Genomic DNA, 16,881 nt, shown 5'->3' on the forward strand with positions numbered 1-16,881 from the left:
CGCCATATATTTAGGGGTTGAAATAGACCAAAACACTGCAAAATTGTCGCCCGATCCTCACGCACATTTGAATGGGGGTTACCGGACATTACAAAAGCCAAGCAGTTTTGGATGGCCATCCAAAAATATTCAATGTGTGAAATAGTTTGCCAAATTTTGTAGACAAAATACGAAAATGTCGATTCCAGTGACTTTTTGGAGAATTCACAAATACAGGAAAGACGCACTTCTGACTATTTCGTTAACGCTGATTTCGTTGAAGAATATAGTCAAATGTCTGTTTCTCATTTTTTTGAGAAATATTGGTTCCAGATCTAGGAAGACCATTTACGTGCAACATCTACCAATAAATTGGAAATGAGCAAATTAGTTTAAGTTGCTATTATTCGAAAATTAGAGAACGGAACCCGATGGTTTTCTTTTATTATTTGTCACAAAATCTTGTGGAATTCTTTCGAGTATCTGCCTATATCAACTGTATGGTTTATTATAGTGTTGTAGGGTATTCAACGGTCGGCCCCGCTCGACTGTAGCCTTTGCTTACTTGTTTTATTATTTTTTAGATTAAATTTTATTTTATACCTGACCCAAAAAGGGTCACAATACTTTGATCTGTCATAACTTGCGACTTTACAACTTGATTCTTTACTGCTTGCTATATTTAAATATATCTCGCGTTGCAGAAACTGAGAGGAATATGGAATTTATGATTTTGCATAAAATTAGATTCAAATGTTCGATTTTCTGATTTCCAATATTGTTATCTGTATTAGATGAAGTATGAAATACTTCGGTCGACTATATCCGGTACCTCAAGCACATTTTAACATTTTTTTTAAAAATTATCACATATCTTCTATATCTATAAAAGAGGAAAATGTTTGTATGTTTGTTTGTAATTTATGGACTCGAAAACCGCTGAATAGATTTCCCTGAAAATTTCCATATATACTGCAACATCGCCTGAAAGTAACATAGGCTATATACATTTTTGAATTTCCACTTGGAACTGGAGATATAGCATCAGAATCGGAGGTACCTCCCAAAAATTTAGATTTTATATGCACATATCTATTGATTGGTTGAAGATACAGTCTCCAAATTTGGAATACGTAACGGAATTTGGAACAAAAATAAGTTTTCCAAATTATATTGTAATCGGTTCAGATTTAGATATAGCTCCCATATATATTTTCGACCGATTTCGTTCATTTGATGCCTCAAACACAATATGAATGTTCGATTCCAATGAAATTTGGAATATGTGACGGGATTTAATCCGAAAATAAATTTGTCAAATTATATTGAAATCGGTTCAGATTTGGATATAGCTCCCATATATATTTTCGGCCGATTTCAAGCATTTGATGCACCAAGCAGGCTATGTATCCCCAATTTCAATGAAATTTGAAACGTGTGATAGATTTTATCTAAAAAATTGATTTCCCAAATTATATTGAAATCGGTTCAGATTTGGATATAGCTCCCATATACATTTTCGGCCGATTTCATGTATTTGGTGGACCAAACACGACATGTATTTCCAATTGTAATGAAATTTAAAATAAGTAACGGAATTGGGAGCCAAAATGAATTTGTCAAATTAAATTGAAATCGGTTCAGTTTTGGATATAGCTCTCATATATATTTTCGACCGATTTCATGTATTTTATGCACCATACACGATATGTATGTTCGATTCCAAAGAAATTTGGAATATGTAACGGGATTTTGATTAGAAAATAAATTAGTCAAATTATATTAAAATCGGTTCAGATTTGGATATAGCTCCCAGATATATTTTCCGCCGATTTCACATATTTGATGCACAAAACACGATACGTATTTCCGATTCCAACGAAATTCGGCATGAGTGGCTAAATTTGGTACAAAAATAAAATATATTCAAATACGCTCAGATGTGATTATAGCTCCCATATATATACTCAGCCGATTTCACATATTTGATGCACCCAAAGCGAGAAGACAAAATCTGGCACCAGAAAAAATTGCCAAATTATATTGAAATCAGTTGAGGCCGATTTCATACATATTATGCACCAAACACGATATATATGACCGATTCCAATGAAATTCAGAATGTGTGGCGGAATTTGGTTATAATAATAAATGTGATAAATAAATTGGAAATTAGTGAAGATTTGGATATAGCTCCCATACATATATTCTCGGCCGATTTCACATATTTGACGCACCAATTTCAATGAAATATGAAAGGTGTGGCGGAGTTTGGTGTAAAAGTAATTTTTTTAAAATTATATTTAAATCGGATCAGATTGGGATATGATTTTAATAAGAACCATTGACCCACAACGCCTTAGGCTAACGCTAAAAAACAACACAACAATTTATTTGAAATACGCTTATTACGGCGAAGTATGTTGCTATCTCGAATTCACTAATAGCAATAGAAATGCCACTCTACTTAAAAAAATTGCAGTTTCCTGCACGCTTGGTATTTGCTATGAAATAAATAAATCAAAAGGACAAACCCTTCGTGTATGCATGTCATGTTACTGCTTTTGTAATGATTTTGTTTATTAACGCATTAAATTAGTGCAATATTTTTTTTTAATTTTTAAATTTGTTTTTCTTTATCCAACATATATTCGTAAATAAAATTTTGAATGCATATAAAATCAAAAGGGGTAGCGAAGCGCACCGGGTTCAGCTAGTCTCATATAAAGTGAAGGAAGTAATCAATATAATCCAAACCTGATACGTCGCTATATTTATATCATATTTATGTAGGACCGATACGAAATGAACAATAATGGTTCATTGCTTCGGAACCTTCTCCAAAGAGGGTCAACAATTGAATAATCATAGCAGAAGTCAAAACATATTTAAATAGTCGGACATTGGCTGAGGGTATATATCTGTCGGCAAAACCGACTGATACTTTTTACCTTGTCGATTTAGCGATGTCCACCCGTCTGTCCGTCTGTGGAAATCACTCTAGCCTTCGAACGAAATGAAGTAGATTGATAACATTTATTCAAATGTATATTATGTCTAAAGGATTTTTGGTATTGAAAATGGACCATGTAGGTCCATGTTTTAGTATAGCTCGCATATAACGGTACCTCCCGATATTCGGTATTTTGATGATTTTAGAGACATTATTCAACGGAATTGTTTCAAGTTTGGTATTTGAAGTTCGAAATGGATACTACAGCCTAAAACAGAAAATTGTCTGTGCAGGTCCACGTCTTCGTATAGCCCCCATATATAAGCACCTCCCGATATTCGGTATTTTAATGATTTTAGCTACATTATTCACCGATTTTTTTAAGTTTCGCATTTGTATATTGTAATGGCTTATGACAAAAGTTACCTATGCAGGTCCATGTCGTCGTATAGACCATTACATTACAGCTACATTCGGTGTTTTTAAGATTTTATTGTTTCTGAGAATTTCCAAATTCGTTGCAAATGATGGAGGGTATTCAAAATTCGGCCCGGCCGCACTTACAGTTTTTATACCCTACACCACAAGGTGGTCAGGGTATTATGTCTTTGTGCATTTGTTTGTAACAGGCAAAAGGAAACGAGATAGACCCATAGTTCCTTTTGATGATCTGCATAGAATCACATTCTGAGTCGATTTATGCATGTCCGTCCGTCCGTCTGTCCGTCTGTCAATATATTTTTGTAAACAAAGTACAGGTCGCATTTATTGCCCGATCCAGATGAAATTTTGCACAGATCATTTGTTTGGCCCAAGGACGAACCCTATTGAAATTGGAGATAATCGGTAAAAATTTAGATATAGCTCCCATATATATCTTTGTCCGATTTGCTTTTTATTGTGCACCAAACGTGTAATATCATCCCGAATTGTATGGAATTTTGCATATACACCCAAATTAGGCCTGAAAATATGTATGCCAAATTTGATCGAAATCGATTTAGATATAGCTATAGCTCCCATATATATTGTTCATCCGATTTGTTATTTTTGTCCACCGCCGCCGTAATATGCACTCTGTAACAACAATATTTGGAGAAATATATCAAATACAGCTCAGAAATACATTTGCTAAATTGTATCGAGATCGGTTCAGATTTGGATATAGCTCCCATATATAACTTCGTCCGATTTACCTTTGATTGTGCACCAAACGTCTAATATTTGTCCAAATGGGATGGAATTTGGCACTTACGACCGAATTGAGTCTAGAAGCTAGTATGTCAAATTTGGTGAAGATCGGTTCAGATATAGCTATAGCTTCCATATATATTATTCATCCGATTTGTTATATTTGTTACCCACAACCTTAATATGCACTCCGTAACAACGATATTCAGGGACATATATCAAATACAGCTCAGATATGTCTTTGCCAAATTTTATCGAGATCGGTTCAGATTTGGATATAGCTCCCATATATATCTTTATCCGATTTCAAAATAATTGTGCACCAAATGGGCAATACAATTCCGAATTTAAAAGATACAAATGCTTCGGCATATTTAGTCCTTTGAACTTTAAATTATAATTATAATCATAGCGTGTATGATTAAATTATCCCATAAAAACTTTTAATTGTTATGTGGAGCTCTACTAAATTAGCAAAGTGGTGTAGGGTATCATAAAGTCGGCCTAGCCCGACTTTAAGACTTTCTTTACTGGTTTTAGTTGTTTTTTTATTAAAAATATAAATATTTATATGTTTTTTCTTACACTCAATTTTTTGCATTTCGAATGTTTGATATTTTTCAACTAAAGGTCAATAAACTTTTTTGTCTTCAGTTCAGATATTTTATACTTCGTTATTTAATTTGAAATTATTTATTTTTTTTAATTTTCTAAATTTTAATAATAAAAAAACATTTTTCTATTTTCTTCCAGGTCTTGGACTTATCCTACAATCGCATCAAGAAGCTAAAGCGCAGCTCATTTCAACCCTACAAAAATATTAAATATTTATTGTTGTATGACAACATGATACAATCGGTGGAACCGGGTACATTTTCCCATCTCACATCACTGCAGGTAAGCGATATTATCTCCAACAAAATTTGAACAACAAATGCGAAATGTAAATTAACAAATCAATGTAACGGTTAATTAAACAAAATAGACAATTGAATGCGAGAAAAATAAATTCACAAAAAAAAAATAATTAACAAATCCGTTGTAGAGAACATTTGCATGCAATTGTCACATTGGATGGGGAAGATGCTCGCACGCTACTTCAAACTAATTATGACACTTCTTGTCAATCATCAGTGACTTTTGTAGACAGTTCACATGTTGCGCTCAATTAACTCGATGCTAAATTGTTACATTAACTAATTAGTTTTTTTTTGCATTTTTGTTTTTGTAATTACAGGAAATTGATTTATCAAATAACGGTCTATTGACCATACCCCTGGAACTGTTGCAGCTGCCTTCGCTGAGAAATCTCTACATCGACAGCAATGAATTGATCCACTTGGAACGTGATCTTGAGGCCTTGGACAGACCGATAAAGGCGCCACTGGAATATCTCAATGTGGCCGACTGTGGTCTGCAAGATATACCCGATTTGGGTATACTACCAAGTAAGTTCGATTAAAAATCATCTACAATTGTAATTTATTAATTTATGTTCCCCTTTTTTGCAGAACTATGGCACATAAATGCCTCAATGAATCCCCTGATGGATCTCAGCATAGATCGTTTTGCAAATATGTGCAATTTAAAGAGTATCGATCTGACACGGACCCAATTGGATCAGTGCCAGTGTCAACAGGCCAATAATCATTTGAGGGCGTTGTCGGTCAAAACGAAATTTGTACCTGTTTGTGTGGGTGAGTTGAAGAAAAGATTTTGTAAAAAATCAAGATTTTCGAATAAAAAAAATTACCAAAATTAGTAAAAAAAATAATCATAATAATAATAATAATAATAACCAGTAAGGAAAAGTCAAGAGTCGGAAAAGTCAAAAGAATGAAAGCAAAATATGTCGGAAATAGCATCAAATTTTAGAATAAGTTTAGATTTGTTCCAATTGGTCACCTTTGGCACGAATTATGGCCTTCAAACGGCCAATGACACCGTCACACGCTGCCTAAATGTTGCACTGCGGTATTTTGGCCCATTCCCGGCGAAGCGCTTGCTTGAGGTGATCGACACTTTGGTATTTTTGAGTGCCAACCTTGCTATCCAAAATACTCCAGACATAATAGTCCAACGGATTGGTATCCGAAAATTTTGGTGCTAATTGTGCGCTGGAAATGAAGCGAGGAACCTCATTTTGTAACTATTCTTGGGTGGCGCGTGCTAAGTGCGATGGTGCTTTTTGGAATGCCCAAGGTCTGCGGCCAAAATGTTTGCGTGCCCAAGGCTTTAATACACCCTCCAGAATATTTTCGCGATTATATTCGGCATTTATTCTGATGCCACTGTCAATTAATACGAGCGGAGAGCGATCGTCGGCTGTTATGGAGGCCCACACCATCACCATGGCCGGGGCTTGAGTTCTGGTGGCCAACCGAAGGTGCATATTTTCAGCTGACCTCTTTGACAAGTAAACACGAGCATTTTGTTTGTTTACAAACTGCTGGACAACGAATGTTTTCTCATCGAAGAAAACCAAATTCGGCAGTTCACCACTTTCGGCTAAGCGAAGCAACTCTTTACCTCTTTTGAGTCTATTTTATTTCTGTTGCGGTGTAAATTTTTGCACTTTTTTGAATTTCAATGGCTTCACCCCCAGCTCATTTTTCAATATTTGCCGAATGGGATATGTTCAGATCACGAGCCATTTTTCGGCCACTGCGACGCTGGTTTCGATCAAGTCGCTTCTTTACTTTTCGAACCATTTCTGCTGATGTTGCTGTTTTCTTCCATCCATTCCGGTCTTGACTTCGGGCTACGCTACCAGTATCTCGTAACATCGGTAACGAGCGATGGAACGAAACACAAAAGTTTCATTTATGGCTTAGAAATGACAGCAGTCTGAAATTGGTTGCAGTTTCTTTCATCTCACCCTGTTAAGTACGAAAAGTACTAAATAGTATTAACTTTGGTATTTGGGGAAGGAATAGAGCTAGAAATCTGAAATTTGGAATGAGAGTCTTTCATGTTATGTAGGATAGACAAACTAAGGGTTTTTTTTCCAAATTCTAACAATACCTGTAACAAAAGTACTAAAATGTACTGAATTCGGTACGATTAGGAATTATGTGAAAGAATAGTGGTAAAATCATGAAACTTGGTATGAGTATCAATTCTTGGAAATGGGGTTGCTACAACAAGGTCGTTTTGGAAATGTGTAATAAGAGTAAGAACTGCACAGGTTCACTGTTAGTGTATAAGATTGAGAATAAAATTTAATTTTGGAAATATGTACTACAATTGCACGAAAAGTACTAATTAGTACTATATTTGATATAATTTGGTATTAGGTAAACAGAGAGTGTTTGAAATCTTAAATTTGATATTAGGATCGCTGTTTATGTGTAGCCTAGGCATATGCAGGTGGTTTCGGAAGAGTATACTATAAGTGTACGAAAAGTACTGCATGGTACTATATTTGATATGGGATGAAGGGATAGAGATAAAATTCTGAAATTTAATACTTAGATTACTGATGGTGTCTCTATTTGAGATTTGGCGGTGTTGTTGGAAATCCGTATATATATATATATATATATATATATATATATATATATATATATATATATATATATATATATATATATATATATATATATATATATATATATATATATATATTTGTGCGAACAGTACCAAATGGTACTAAATTTAGGATAGGGCTGGAATCCTGTAATTTGATATGGATGTCATTGTTTGTGTTTGTAATTGAGATAAGGAGTTGGCTGTGGATATGCGTACTATAATTATATTAAGTGGTTCTAAATTTGGCATTGGACTGGAATCTTCAAATTTGATATTGAGGTCTCTGCTGGTATCTGGAATTGACATATGGAATGTGTACGATATGCACTAAATAGTACTGACTTGGGTCTTGGATGTGATCCCAACATTTGATATAGAGGTCTCTGTTAGTATCTGTTTTCGAGATTTAGCTGTGGTTTGAAAATGTATCCTATATTTGTACGAATGTACGAAATGGTACTAAATTTGATTTTGAGGTGGTTTTGGAAATGTGTACAGTAATTGTACGAAAAGTACTAAATTTGGTATAGGGTGAAGGAATAGAGTTGAAATCCTGGAATTTTATATAGATGTCACTGTTGGAGTCTGCGGTAAAGATATGGAGGTGGTTTTGAAATGGTGTCCTATAATTGTTCGAAAAGTACTAAGCGTTACTAAATTTGGTATTAAGTGAATGTATAAAGCTTGAGTCCCGAAATTTGATATTGTGGTCTCTGTTGGTATCTGGTGGTAGCTTTGCAAATGTGTACTGTTCGAAAAGTACTAAATTGTACGACTTTTGGATCACCGTTGGTTTCTAGGATGGACATATTTAGATTGTTTTGGATGAAGGGATTCTGAAATTTGATATTAAGGTCTCTGTTGGTTTTTAGGGTTTACATATGGAGACGTTGAAATAGTTTTGAACAGAAACATTGGATGTTGATCCACTGCCCAATAGTTGTACTAATATCCACTTCGGTAAATTTCAAAATTAAATATTTTAAAGACTTTTTGGTGTAAAAATTAAACATTTTCCTATAATTCTTTTCGAAAAAGGAAAAACTTGAAAATCTGAAAACTAAGTATCATGTATGAAGTTTTGATTAAAAATTTTTGTAAACTGGCCTAAAAGACGGACTTTTCGCTGACGTAGTAGCGGACACTTGCCAGTATGGAATATTTGTTCTTGATTTTTTATTTAATTGTTTAATTGTTATATGTTCCTCTTTGGTATCTGTTTAGAATGGAGTCAGCGTATTTTTCCGTTTCATTTTTTATTATTTTTTTTTTATTTAAAAAAAGAATAAATCATAGAATTTCATTGTCCCCCTCCCTTTTTTAATTGTAGAAACATTGGATCCCTCCATTTGTCCACTGCCATATAATTTTACCCTAGATTCGGAAACTTTTCACACTTGCAAGACGTCGGTGGCCAAAGCGGAAGCTCGTAACCTTTGGATATTTGTGGCCGGCTGTTGTGGTGGCATTCTGGTGGTGCTTCTATGTAAGTAATAAAAACTGACAAAAACAATAAAAAACGAAAGGTGTTAATAATCGACTTCTTCTTTTTTTTCTTCTCCTCTGCACAGTGGTCTGGTATTGCATACATCGCAAGCGTAAGCGACGCAACAAGAAATTGCGTGCTGCCGCACTGCAACGAAAAAGTCTGGTGATATCGCCGAAAAATGCCATTAACAAAAAGGAAATGGAATTCCATTGTAATCACAACGATGAACTGTTGTGCTGTGATACTGCCTAAGGATACAAATACATACATATACACACACACCTATATACGCCTAAGAAAGGAGTTGACACAAAAAAAAATCACAAACTGCTTAGCTACTAGATAAGAATAGGAAAGTGCCTCAAATATTTATAAATAGTCGTAGTTGTATAGTGATAATTATTTTTTATTTATTTTTTGATTTTATTCGCCGAAATAGAGTGTCAGGAAAATGTTTTCAAAAAAAAAAATTTTATTAAAGCTTTGATAGATTAGATGTAAATTTTTAATGGGAAATACATTATTTTTTAGAAAATAATACTCCTGACACTTTTGATTTCTGCATAGATATATTAATTAAATTTGTTTAGTATTATGTTAACAAAGTGCCAGACATATACAGGGTGTCCCAAAAAAAGCGAAAAAATTAAAAAAATCCCACTACAGGATACCCTGTATAAATTAGTGATAAATATTAATAATAATGATGATGGTGAAGATGACAAATAATAATTATAAGTTAATTATTAAGTTTAATTTAAAAACAACTTGTCTGTATTGTATTATTTAGTAATTTAAAATACATACAACAAATGCAAATGTAAGCCAAGAAAAGCCAATCACAAAGGTGCCTTATCTAATCCATAAGTTATACACAATTCGTTTTTTAGCCATAATCACGGAGCTTTAAGTTAGGGAAAGTAAGCCAAGCCAACCAAACTACTACAATTGCTACTACTACACATAATAGAAACATACATATATACATAAATATTTTAATTTATCCTTTTTTTTGTCATATATACATTTAGTGAAATCCCCCCACCACAATTACCACCATTTTATGTTTTTGTTAGAATACTGAAAAAACACGACTTAATAAAACAACTGAACTCTTTTTTTATTTCTAAAATTTTCATTTCGAACTTTTATTTTATGGGCTTTGGAAGGACGTAAATTTGGATTGACGGGCAAACGGGTAAGTATGTATGAACGGCTATTGGAGGGTGGACATGCATTTAACGTCATGTCAATGTGGCGTACATGTCATAAACAGTTCAATGTCCTCTTAATGTATTATGTCAATTTAATAACAATCCAGATGTTTCTAACAAACAGAGGTAGTCGTTTGGGAGGGGATGTATGGCTATGATCAATATTTTCTAATATTTAAAAAAAAAATTCAGATAGTTATTTTAAAACTAAGTTAGCAGAAAGTCCGCCTTACAATTGTAGATTCGTTCCTAGGTTTCGGAAAGAGCCACCAATCTCTTTCTGAAACCTAGGTATTCCCTGCCTTACCCCCTGGTAAACATTACCATCGTTCTCCAATAATAAACAAACTTTGTTTTTATAAAAACAACAATAAAGGGATTAAGCCTGATCATTTTGCAACAACTTTAATAAAAACTTTAAACTTAATAAACCTTTGCACAATGAACCCAGATTCGATTTAACTGTCCAAAATTATTCAACATTTTCATAGGTAAACCCTATAAAACAAAAACAGATATCCAAAATTAGTACCATTCAGGACTTTTCGTACAATCATAGTACACATTTCCAAAACCCCTCTTTATAACAAACCTACCACCAAGAGAGACCTTAATATCAAATTTCAGAATCCTAGAACCAACAATGTTACATAAATAGTACCATTCAGTACTTTTCGAACAATGATAGTACGCATTTGCAAAACCACCACCAGATTTCAATACCAGTTACCAATAAATACCTCAATATCAAATTTGGGGATTCCCTTGACCGAACACCAAATATGGTACCATTCAGTACTTTTCGTACAATAATAGGACACATTTCCGAAACCACTAGACATCCGGAGGTGGTTTCGGAAATGTGTCCTATAATTGTGTCCTACATATGAACAGCAACCCCAAAAACCAAATTTCATATCTCAAACACTATCTTCTCACCCAATACAAAATTGTACAAAATATAGAACTATTTAGTACCAAATATAGAAATATTTTCGTGGACCTGTAGTACACATTTCTAAACATACTTCCATATCTCCATCCCAGATACTAACAGAGACCTCAGTATTAAATTTCAGGATTTCAGCTGTATTCCTTTACGTAATATCAAATTTAGTACTATTTAGTACTTTTCAAACAAATATAGTACACATTTCCAGACCACCGTCATATTTTAACCACAGACACTAACAGTGACATCTATATCAAATTTCAGGATTCATATTCTATACCAAATATGGCATCATTTAGTAGTTTTCGTACAAACCACCGCCAAATCTCAAACACAGATGCCAACAGAGACCTCAATATCAAATTTAAGGATTCCTTATCCCTTCACCCAATACCAAATATAGTACCGTTCAGTACTTTTCGTACAATTATAGTACACATTTCCGAAACCATCTCCATATGTCTACACATGAATAGCGATTTTAGATCCCAAGCACTATCTGTGCACCCAATACGAAATTGTACCAAATATAGAACTATTTAGCACTTTTCGTGCAACTGCACCTGTAGTACACATTTCCAAAACCACCTCCATATCTCAATCCCAAATACCAACAGAGACCTCAGTGTCAAATTTCGGGATTCCAGTCCTATCCCCTCATCCAATACCGAATATGGCACCATTTAGTACTTCTCTTACAAACATAGGACGTGTTTCCTAATCACTATTTTTCTCAATTCCAGATACCAACAGTGGCCTTAGTAAATATAGCACTCATTTACAAATCCCCGCCAAATCTCAAACGCAGATAGCAACAGAGGTCACGATAACAAATTTCAGTCCTATTCCTTCACCCAACACCCAATTTAGTACTATTTAGTACTTTTTGTACAAATATAGCACGCATTTACGAACCACTTCCAAATCTCGATTCCAGATATCAACAGATACCTTAAAATCAAATTTCAGAACTTCAGCTCAATTCCTTTACCCAATACCAAATTAATGTCATTTAGTACTTTTCGTACAATTAAAGCACAAATTTACAAATCCTCCGCCAAATCTCAAATACAGATACTAACAGAAATTCAACAAGTAAAACAACATTAAGTTCGGTCGGGTCAAACTTTTAATACCCTCCACCTTAGGGCAAAGGAAACATTAGAAGAAATGTGGCAAAAACCATTAAAATGCGGAATATCGGGAGGTACCGTTATATGGGGGCTATACGAAATCGTGGACCTACATACAATCGTGGACCTACATATTATGACCTACAAATACCCATTTTCAGACAAATCCGTGAAGAAATATGGCAAAAATCATCAAATTACCGAATATCGGAAGGTACCGTTATATGGGGGCTATACCAAAACGTGGACCTATAATTACAATGACCACACGAACTGGGACCCATTATGATCTACAACTACCAATTTTCAGAGAAATTCTTGAAAAATGTGTCAAAAATCATCAAAATACCGAATATTGGGAGGTACCGTTATATGGGGACTATATCAAAACGTGGACCTATACATACAATGTTTCGCCACACGAACTAGGACCCATTATGACCCACAAATACCAATTTTTAGACAAATCAGTGAAAAAAATGTGGCAAAAAATTAAAATACAGGATATCGGGAGGTAGCTTTATATGGGGGCTATACCATAACGTGGACCTATACATGCAATGTTTTGCCACACGCACAGGGACCCGTTATGACCTACAAATACCAATTTTCAGACAAATCCGTGAAAAAATGTGACATAAATCATCAAAATACCGAATATCGGAAGGTACCGTTATATGGGGACTATACCAGAACGTGGACCGATATATCTCATTTTCAATACCAACCATCCTAGACACAATACAAATTGCTCTGCTAAATTTCTACGTCAAATAATGTGGGTTGTATCGTGATTTCAACAGACAGACGGACAACGTTAAATCTACTTAGAATTTTACGCTGATTATGAATATATATACTTTATGGGGTCTACGACGATTATTTAAGGATGTTGGAGGGTATAAAAATATCAAATTTCGGATTTTTCCCCTATCCCTTCAAATGTCCAGATTCTACCACTGTCCGTTCATATAAATCCAAATTGTATCAAATTTAGTACATTTTAGTACTTTTGGTACACGTATTGTTAGAAATGCGAAAATCCTTTAGTTTGTTTATCCTATACAACCCAAATACCAAAGTTAGTACTATTTAGAACTTTTCGTACTTTTTAGTACGTATTTCCAAATCCCCGACATGTACCAACCAAATCTGCAGAAAAGGTGAACCTAATGCAAAATTGTAGACTTCCAAATTAATCCCTTACCAAATAACAAGTTTAGTAAAATGTAGTATTTACTTTATAATAGGAATTTCCAAAATCACCTTCATATGTCCAGGCTACATATGAACAGCGACCCTAATGCCAAATTTCAGATGTCAAGCTCTATCTATTCTCCCAATAAGAAATTGTACTAAATATAGTACTATTTAGTACTATTCGTGCATTTGTAGTAAACATTTCCAAAAACTCCTCTTTGTCACAAACCTGTCACCAACAGTGAACTCAATACAATATTTTAAAATTCCAGCATCATCCGTTTAGCATAAACCAAACTGTTCCAAAGTTAGTACCATTTGGTACAGTTCGCACACTTGGTACAAATTTTCAAAAAATATTAATTTTTTAGTACTTTTTGTACACTTTTAGTAGGAATTTAAAAAAAAACCCTATGCTACGCCCTAGGACTGACACCTTACAAAATTTAAAGATCCTAGCTTCAACCGTTTTGTCTGGGCGTTGATTCTCAGTCAGTCAATTATTTCACTAGTCCTTTTTCGAAAAGCAGTTCTTCTTATGATATGTTGCTAAGAATTGGCGAATGTAGCTCTGGAAATCCTTTAAACTGTATAAATTTTTAAGTCCCCATTTTCAGATCTCTCAGTCTTCGAAAATTGTATTTGAAAATGTCCATCCGATGAAAAAGTAAAGAAATCAAATGGAATATTCTAAAAATTGACTTTTCATAAAAGCCATTTGAGGTCAGTTTACTCAAGATCAGTCAAAGAATGGTATTATCGTATCGAAGAAGAAATTTCCAATTGAGTTCCGAGTTCATTATCTGTATAAATAGGGGGAAAGGCATATCGAACTTGGCATTATTTTCTTTTAGTAAAAATACTGCTTTCAACATTGGCTATGTCATCAACAATTTCGAAATGAACGCATTTTCTAGCAAAACCTCAAACCAGAAACATCCGAATCTTCCGCCTCTACAGAAAGATTATTTGAGATGTGATAGGTTTGACTATTCTCCAGGAGATGGCGCTCTAACAAAAGGGCTCACATGATTATTTTCATACCCTCCACAATAGTATGGAGGGTATATTAAATTTGTCATTCCGTTTGTAACACCTCGAAATATACATTTTAGACCTCACAAAGTGTATATATTCTTGATCTGCATAAAATTCTATGTCGATTTAGCGATGTCCGTCCGTCTGTGGAAATCACTCTAGCTTCCGAGCGAAATGAAGTAGATTGATTGATTGTCTGCAGGACTTTTGGTATTGAAAATGGGCCATGTAGGTCCACGTCTTGGTATACCCCCATATAATGGTACCTCCCGATATTCGGTATTTGGATGATTTTAGCGACATTATTCATCGGTATTGTTTCAAATTTGGTATTTGAAGTTCCTATTGGATACTACAGCCTATAACAGAAAATTATCTGTACAGATCCACGTCCTCGTATAGCCCCCATATAACGGTTCCTCCCGATATTCGATATTTTATTGATTTTAGCGACATTATTCACCGGAATTGTTTCAAATTTGGTATTTGAAGTTCGCATTGGATACTACAGCCTATGACAGAAAATTGTCTGTGCAGCTCCACGTTTAATAACCCCCATGGTACCTCCTTATATTTTGATGATTTTAGCTACATTATAAACAGATTTTTTTTTAAGTTTCGCATTCAAATATTGTAATAGCTTGTGACAAAGTTGCTTATGCAGGTCCACGTCGTCGTATGGACCTAATATACGGCTACATTCGGTGTTTTTAAAATTTCAACAGAATTTTTAACGGATTTTATTTTTTTTTTTTTGAAAATTGCCAAATTTGTACTAAATGGTGGAGGGTATACAAAGTTCGACCCGGCCGAACTTACAGCTTTTTTACTTGTTTTCTTGTTATTATTATTATTATTATTATTATTATTATTATTATTATTATTATTATTATTATTATTATTATTATTATTATTATTAGTATTATTATTATTATTATTATTATTATTATTATTATTATTATTATTATTATTATTATTATTATAATTATTGTTATTATTATTATTATTATTATTATTATTATTATTATTATTATTATTATTATTATTATTATTATGTATTATTATTATTATTATTATTATTATTATTATTATTATTATATTATTATTATTATATTATTATTATTATTATTATTATTATTATTATTATTATTATTATTATTATTATTATTATTATTATTGTTATTATTATTATTATTATTATTATTATTATTATTATTATTATTATTATTATTATTATTATTATTATTATTATTATTATTATATTATTATTATTATTATTATTATTATTATTATTATTATTATTATTATTATTATTATATTATTATTATTATTATTATATTATTATTATTATTATTATTATTATTATTATTATTATTATTATTATTATTATTATTTTATTATTATTATTATTATTATTATTATTATTATTATTATTATTATTATTATTATTATTATATTATTATTATTATTATTATTATTATTATTATTATTATTATTATTATTATTATTATTATTATTATTATTATTATTATTATATTATTATTATTATTATTATTATTATTATTATTATTATTATGATTATTATTATTATTATTATTATTATTATTATTATTATTATTATTATTATTATTATTATTATTATTATTATTATTATTATTATTATTATTATTAGTATTATTATTATTATTATTATTATTATTATTATTATTATTATTATTATTATTATTATTATTATTATTATTATTATTATTATTATTATTATTATTATTATTATTATTATTATTATTATTATTATTATTATTATTATTATATTATTATTATTATTATTACTATTACTACAATTACTATTTTGATTTGAATTCAAACTTTCTCAATTGAATTTTTTATTTGAATGTAAATTTCCAAATAATGTTTTTCAAAAACATTCTTACTCTACGTTCCTGCCTATGCATTCTCCCTAATATGTTGTAATGTCAAATGTGTATTACATATATTCCCGATAACATACAGGTATGCTTGCGTGCACTTGCACATAAACTCCCTGACATGGAATCCCGTGGAATATTCGCTAACCCACAGGAAACATGGCTGATGAAAACGAAATGAAAAATTCAACGTTTAGTTCATTCGAAGTCCTTAACCTGTTTAGAAGAATTTTTAAAATTTTGCATCGGATTGCTGAAATTCCTTCTCATACCAAA

At 32.3% G+C, this 16,881-nt stretch overlaps 1 protein-coding gene across 1 annotated transcript in view; it reads left to right on the plus strand.

Moving 5' to 3' along the window:
• The window catches only part of LOC101896283 (leucine-rich repeat-containing protein 4), a 47,173-nt gene extending 37,575 nt beyond the window's left edge, over positions 1-9,598 (plus strand). The window contains exons 3-7 of the mRNA XM_011293357.3: positions 4,877-5,020; positions 5,361-5,571; positions 5,635-5,820; positions 8,985-9,140; positions 9,226-9,598. Coding sequence (XP_011291659.1) covers positions 4,877-5,020; positions 5,361-5,571; positions 5,635-5,820; positions 8,985-9,140; positions 9,226-9,395 — 867 coding nt within the window. The 3' untranslated portion in view covers positions 9,396-9,598. The remainder of the gene's footprint in view (positions 1-4,876; positions 5,021-5,360; positions 5,572-5,634; positions 5,821-8,984; positions 9,141-9,225) is intronic.
• The last annotated feature ends 7,283 nt before the right edge of the window (positions 9,599-16,881 follow it).

The sequence above is a fragment of the Musca domestica genome, unplaced genomic scaffold (genome assembly GCF_030504385.1).
Source record: "Musca domestica strain aabys unplaced genomic scaffold, Musca_domestica.polishedcontigs.V.1.1 8, whole genome shotgun sequence".
Taxonomy (NCBI): domain Eukaryota; kingdom Metazoa; phylum Arthropoda; class Insecta; order Diptera; family Muscidae; genus Musca; species Musca domestica.